Source organism: Etheostoma cragini, chromosome 18 (assembly GCF_013103735.1).
Source record: "Etheostoma cragini isolate CJK2018 chromosome 18, CSU_Ecrag_1.0, whole genome shotgun sequence".
In the NCBI taxonomy this organism is placed as follows: Eukaryota; Metazoa; Chordata; class Actinopteri; order Perciformes; family Percidae; genus Etheostoma; species Etheostoma cragini.
The window spans coordinates 18,712,345-18,719,951 of NC_048424.1; the positions used below are offsets into that span (position 1 = coordinate 18,712,345).

At 38.9% G+C, this 7,607-nt stretch overlaps 1 protein-coding gene across 1 annotated transcript in view; it reads left to right on the forward strand.

Annotated features, from left to right (window-relative positions):
* Positions 1-6,753, forward strand: part of LOC117961451 — an 8,034-nt gene extending 1,281 nt beyond the window's left edge. Inside the window, exons 2-5 of the mRNA XM_034900124.1 lie at positions 380-3,473; positions 4,842-4,991; positions 5,433-5,513; positions 6,313-6,753. Coding sequence (XP_034756015.1) covers positions 398-3,473; positions 4,842-4,991; positions 5,433-5,513; positions 6,313-6,431 — 3,426 coding nt within the window. The 5' untranslated portion in view covers positions 380-397 and the 3' untranslated portion in view covers positions 6,432-6,753. The remainder of the gene's footprint in view (positions 1-379; positions 3,474-4,841; positions 4,992-5,432; positions 5,514-6,312) is intronic.
* Positions 6,754-7,607: the final 854 nt, after the last annotated feature.

Consider the following 7,607-nt stretch of genomic DNA (forward strand, 5'->3'; position numbering starts at 1 on the left):
TAACAAACTACTGGTATAGTATATCCACTTACTGATGAGTACGTTTTGTTGTGGTTGTCTGGGGAATTATTATGTGTTTTGAACTGCTTGTTTGGTGTAAGGTGAGTGACTGTACACATTTCATACAACAGACCACATGGACTGTTATTCTAATACAGACGGAAATATGGACTATAATTACAGTACAGGCTGAGGTCTGATCACTAGATTAAGTTTGTATTCTCAGTCTTTCTTTGTGAGTTTTCTAGAAAGGAAAATAAGCTATGCATTAGAAGAATTCTTGACATGATTGCATTCTTTCAATAGAGTGACACTTATTGATCTGACCAGTGTGGCTTTCAAATGCTGTGTCCACACTCAAGCTGTTTCTATTTCAGGTTTTAGCAGACAGAAGAAAATGGATCAAATCACACAAGAAGATATTAGCCCACAAACTGAGGCAGTGCTAACTTCACCATCCCCCCCAAAACGACCAAAGACAGATTGCACAGTGACAAACAACCACAGTGGCAAAATCCGGTTTGACTTCCCAGAGTTTTTCACATTTAGGAAAACCATTGGCTCCCCATCATCAACAAGTACCTTGCAGGAAAGTGCGGCCCAGGTATGCATAGCAGAATGTGGGGATATTGAAGATGAAAAACCTCATGAGCAAGCAGAAGATACCCAATTAGTTGTCACCGCTATTACTAGGTTGACAACGTTACACACTGGATCATCTAAAGTCTGTATGATTGCTGGTGAAAGATGCTTTAACCCTCTGGTGAGAGATGAGCAGCCTCCGGTTACTGAAACTGACAAACTCAGCTCATACCCAGCAGATGATGCAGGTGGGGCATTAGCAGAGTCTCACACTTCAAAAAACCCGTCCAGTCATCCTGATTGTAAATCACTGGGGAAATCACTTGAAGAAGAGACCCCTGGTGGTTGCAGTCTTCATGCTGGAAATGACGAAGATTGGAGACAGGTGCGAAATAGATTAAGTCCAATCCAAAAATTCACCCTCAGTTCAAATGATGAGGGCGTCAGATGTCAGTCTGATTGCTCTTATGAAGATGCTTTACGTGACACAGGTTTTCGTAAAATACTGAGCCAACCTGCAGAATTTGAAGAGAGCAATCTGAAGAGGGATAAGCATGGATTTAGTGAGAATATCCTTTTTAGCAAGGAAGGGGAAGAAGGTAACAGACATATATCTTTCATTGAATATGCAGAATCATTATACTCAGCCCCTGAGGACCAACCCTCTGAAAACTTGGCAGAAAGGGTTAAATTTGAGGAAAAAATATTAGAATTACAGATTTGTGGAAATGGAAATGTTGCTGTCTGTGATGGGGGAACAAAAGACCAAGTTCATGAGAATGGCATGAGCAAAAACTCCATCCCTTCTGCTGCTGAATGTGCTGAGAGATCAATTGTTTCTAATGATGTGGTATTAGCCAGAAATATCACAATTGAGAGTGTGAGTATTGAAGCTGACAACCTCTGTGGGGAGAGAGAGCATGCTGGCAAGATGATAGCCAAAGCTTGGAGTGAAATGGCAGATCACACAACAGAGACTCCAATGCCTGCAAGAATCAGTCAAGAGCCTGCTGAAGGAAATAATGATGCAAGCCCTTTCACTGTATTTGACCCTGAAATCTGGAGTGAAACTGACAGGAAGGCTGAGGAGAAACCCTGTAACTCAGAGAGTACTGCAGGTGTAAAATTATTCCCATCAGTAAAAGTCTGTGTGATGGAAACCCCTCTTTCACTCTGTTTTGACGCCCGGCTTTCACAGGAAGTTTCAGCCCCCACACACACTGGGCAGTGCGAAGATGAAAAAGATGACTTATGGCAGTCATACACAGAACCAAAGGCTTGTAAAACCACTACCAACGGAACACACAAGACTGGCAACGAGGGCACCTATCTTTGGAAATCCAGTCCCAGCAGCCCTCCATGCAGTCCAGCAAAGCCTCCTGCAAAGGATAAAAAACAAGAAAACAATGATACTTTGAGACCTCATTTGAAAGAGCAGGATTATTCCGGCTCTTCTCCTGCCAGTCCTGACCACTTGAAGACACAGGAGGTTGAATATGTACAAACTGAAAAGCAAGAAATAGAAGGAAGGACGCGTTTTGAAGAAGAAGTAAGAAACGATGAACATGTGAAGTCAGACAACTCATCAGGCTTAGAGGAAAAACTGCTGCAACAACATGAAAAACACAAAGAAGAGCAAAGTGAGATGTTGACTGATGATTGCTTCAGTGACTGGACAAAGGAAATAATAAATACAAATGGCAACAACTTAACATATATTAATGAGGAATTGGGAAATTGGAAAAACATTGAATGCTTGCCTGACCACCCATACAGTGTCACAGTTTCAACAATGGTAAGGACAACAGAGGAAAAGGACAGAAAAGAAGAGGCAAGAGTTGGAGAAGAAACTGATGTGCATGGTAATTTAGAGAAACTAGTGAAATCAGATGATCATCCTCAGCAACAAAGTCAACAGAAAGGACACATGACGGAGGAATCTATCAGTGAATGTGCAGACGGCAACATGAGTAAAAGCAGCCACAAAGTAACCCTAGTTAGTCAACATGAACAAGAAAACAAGCTCATATGTATCTCTGATACCCAACACAGAGCTGAGACATTCATGGTTGAACATAAAGAAGAACTTTTGGCTTTCACGTCTCCCCCAACAAGTGATGCAGTTGTGCCAGGTCCACATGAATTACCCCATTCACAAAATGCTGACAACAACCCCACAGCCCCAAACTGTAACAACACGTTTTCCCCAGTGCCATCTGGCTACACTTTTAACAACCGTGTGCCGGGGGGTTTTGACACTTTTGAAAAGATCCAGCTCTCGCTAGATGAGGATGATGATGATGATGATGCTAGTCTGAGCAACAGCCCTGTCCTCACCAGCGAACCTGGGCAACCTTACCAGTTTATGCCAGAGAGCAATGAGCATCTTGAGGTACCAGAAGAGGAGGAGGAGGAGGAAGAGGAGGAGGAGATGGAAATATTTGAGTGTCAAACTGAGAACATGGCAAAGGGATTCACATGCAGCGATACCAGTTGTGATGACCTCACAAACTTTATCTCATCAGCAGATGTCATGGCCCAAGGGTCGCCAGAGCAACAGCCTAACTGTGAATCATCTTATAGTTCCTCTGAGTGCTTCCAGGATGATTTTAACCCACAGTCAATGTCCTCCCCTCTTCTCCCAAAGAGCAACAGTCCAACCTCTGATGTAAATGACAGCCCTAAGTTTGAGATGGAAAAACAATTTGACATGGTCTTGAAGGAGCTGAACTTGTTTTTTGATATTAGTGTAAGTGATTTAACAAGTGACAGTAGAGCACCGTCACCTGAGCAGAGTGATGATGTAACTGGAGCCTTGGAGGGTGACACTTCAAACAGCAAAGAACAGCTCAGCAGCCCAGAACTAGGACCACATAGAGACACATCATCAAGTAACTATAAACAATTCTACAACTTTTACTGTAGAGTAATACATTCATAATATGAAAATGATTGGTCATTGGACATACAGATAGAGCAGTAAGAACCATTAGAACAATTTAGATTAATTGGCTATTCATGTTTCATTTAAAAATGTTACTGTAACTTTTGTTTGGTCAGTATTGTATTATTATGCACAGTATGCCCACTACAAAAGACTTTCTGTAAATTATAACGATCATACTAAAGCCATAACACCCCTAAGAACATTTTTGTTCTTGGTGCAACAGACTGTTGTATTAGCATCTAAACAATAATCGCACCTTATTATTGCCTAGACACATGCACTGCCACAACAGCACAAAGATTTCACACCCGTGTTTATTACTCACAAAACAATTTACAATACCAATAAATAGGGCTGCACATTTATACATACACACTTGTTTCATGATTTTAAGTATAGTTGCACAGTATCATTTGTCTGAGTGCATTTTCAAATTTATAATTGATACCTGAAATAGTTCTGTGAGCTAATGTGAAATCAATATTTTGAAATTTAGGGTAATACGCCCATTAAACCATAACTTTTTGTTTCAACACTTTATCTTTTGTCCGAATCAAAAAGATACAAATAATAGTAAAGCTGTTTTAATGCTTTTTTTGTGGGGGACTTTATGCAGACCTAGTCTAGCTTTTTCCCTCAGCTTCCAGTGTTGATGCTAAAATATGCTAATTTGCTGCTTGCTGTAGCTTCATATTTAACAAACAGATGGTATCAATTTTCTCAACTAACTCGGCAAGAGAGTGAATAACCGTGTATTCCATAATGTCAAACTATTCTTTTAATCATCTGAATTATGTAAACTACTGTATCTCTACACCATGCCGCTAAAAAAGTAATGCACTTAGAAGTAAAATGGGATTTTTCTTAAAGTTATTAAGTTAATAATATATTTTTTTTTTGAGAATTGTTTTTGAATCAAAAATCAATTTTGTGGTGAATCTTGAGCCTAAAAATGTATATCGAATCCAATGTGACATTTTCTGAATCGTGCACCCTTACATTTTAGGTAGTGGAAGTTGTCTTACATAGTCTTGGAACCACTTCCTTTTTACATTTTCGATATAATAAAGGGAAAAGTCCAGCTCTCGCAGTTAGATTTTATATACACTGTGTAAAAGCATTGGTCAGCTAAAGTTAGATAATTCAATTTAGGGGAAACTCTTGATTCAGCTTTGTATAATGAGGAATATCTCACATACAAATTCAGTTTTTAATCATCTTTATTGACAACACAATTATGTTCACACAGTGATGCTAGAAAAACATGTTTTAATATATTCTGATTGCACTGTGTTTGTTGTCTGTTGTTCAGATGATGCTGATGAAGACTGCATCCTAGAAATGTGTGGAGGGGATCCAGTGGTTTCCTGTTCCTCTGGCAGCGGTGACGGCGAGCAGGAGGTGCCCCTTGGAAGCCACCTGTGCCAGAAAACATCCATGTACACTGCAGAGAAACACATAGGTGATGAAAGACAACAACAACAAAAACGTTTTATATCTTCAGGAACAGTTCTTAACTACTAGAAAACTGGACCTAAAATGAAGACTAAAAAACATTACATGGACAGTTTTTAATTAGCGCTAACTGTTCCTTTGTTCCATTGTTTTCAGTGTTGCGTGGTTAACACTTTTTTTTCCAGAGTGTTGGGTGATAGCCGGCTAGGCCAGCTAGGTTAATTCAGTGAGGAAATACAATTATTTTTAATCAATAAAAGTAAACTGTCTTTTCAAGTTGACAGAGCTTCCAGTCACGAATGTTCAAAAATCCATATCCCTTCCTCAGTACTCTGCAGTGGAACGATAACACCGGCATGAATGCAAAAGCATTATTTAAGGTTAAACAGAGCAACAAATAAGACCGAATTAGCCCGGCTGTCTCTGACTGTCAATATGTTTCTTTCAGAGCCCCAGGAGGTGGAGCACAAAAGGAAAATGTGGTCTCCGTCCTTCGAGTGTCAACCCTTCTTGGAACAATTGAGCCACAGTGAGTGGGAACTGCAGTGGCAGACAAAAGACTGAAAGACCTCTGAGCCTTTTATTCATGAACTACATTTGATTAAGTGTCAAATTTGTTTGAGATTTTAAAACAACGGACACTCAAAAATAAATTGAAAGGTTTTTTATGTTCTTTCATATTGTCATGAAGGTGTATCTTTTAGAGATTGGTGTGTATTTCAGAGTAATTGTAGATCATTTAGATGTTTTTAGTTTGTTTTACCATATAGTGACATAAAAGCAAACTAAACAGGAAATTATAAGCAAATAAAAGACACACATACATTTACATATACATATACATATAAATGTATATATACTGCATATATGTGTGAACCGTATACATATAGAAGCAGCTCTCCACTGCATTATGAACCCAAGTGTGTCTGCTGGGAGTTAATTGGGCTGGCCTCTGAATATTCAAAAGGAGCGTCAGTCTAACAACCTGCCTACCTGGAGATGCAATGTGTTCACCTTGTCAGTTTAAGAGAATAAATCAGTCTAATAGCATGCCTACTCTCTTGGCACATTGAGACACATTGTGTTAATCTTGTCAGCTTCAGTAAGAAGGCTGAAAGCATCTGGAAAGTATGTCCAATTGTTAACTGTTGCTCCTTTGCAACTATAACAGACAGCATAAACCAGACTGTTCTGTGGGACATTGGGCAGAAACAAATGCATAGACAATGCACGTGTATGGTATGTAGGCTTTAGAGTGGCCAGGCATGCAGGACTGGTGCGTACTGCGTGGTTCTAATTCAGCGTATTTTGTGTTTGTGTGTGTGCAGGACAGCCAGAGCAACCCAGGAGACTAGAGCCTCTGAAAACATGCTCACGGCCGATCCGGGTTGGACTTTCAAAGAGAGCCAAGACCAAACACCTACACCTTCTCCACGCCTACAAATGAACTTTGGAAATGCATTCAAGGTGATGAGTGTTTAATGAAGGTCTCCTTTGTTGCAAGGTTCAATAACTGAACTTTTATTTTCTACTTTACAGTATATTGTTCTTGGTTTTTGTGAGTTGTGGTGGTTCTTGTTCATTTGTACCATTGCCTCTTTATCCAGGGGAATATCCAAATGCCCTGTCACATTTATACATCTACATGCATCCTCTCATTGGAAATTCCTATATAGTCAAAGTCTGCTGCTGTTTGCCCACTGAGCAACTGGGGATAAGTTCCTTGCCCAAGAACACCCTGACAGTATTTGTTGATAAAAGATAACAGTGTGCTAGTTTTAAAAATAACTTCCTCAATATTTATTAATCTATCAATCGATCGATCGATCTATTTATTTATTTATTTATTTATTTGCTTCTTTCCGACCCAAATTAAGGCTTGAAAAATGTATAGATCCTTGTTGGTCTCGTATGTATATACTACTTACAGTATAAGTTAATATTCATATAAACTAGTTTGAACATTATTGTTCTGTATAAAATACATCCATTGTTTTGAATATTTTTTAAATATAATTGGTTCTTATGTGTTTCACTGTGGGTTTAGTGATACAGTATGCTACTTGTTCCTGTTTTACATGTGGGCGTATTCCGCCAGGGTAAATGAGCAGAGTATGCTTTGTTACTGTTATGTTCTGTTTTACCATTAAATTGCTTCACGTGTGTATGCAACATACCCTTGAGCAGTTCTGTGGGAGGTTAGCTGGAGTTGAATTTAAAAATGTCTTGTTCAACATTGAATTAAATAATATTATTGCATATTAAATGGGTTTTGCATGTATATGCTATTGACTCTACCTTCAGGCGAAACATAGATCCAAGCTCATTACTTTGACAAGCAATGAATATTTACCTAAAATATGTCTCTGTCTAATTGTTAGTCAGCTGTGGGCTGACTTTTCCTGCCATTTGATTGAAAACCTTCCACTGCAAAAATGATTACAAACACATTAGAATAGTTTAAATATCCTGCCACTACTGGAACAAAACAACAATACATATGCATAAGCTGATTATAAATCTTTAAACTTTCTAATGTAACTATTCTCTATATTAGAGTGGTTGGTAAATATCTGCTAGTGTAATATAAAGGTTGTTTACCTCACTAAATGGACTTGGACAT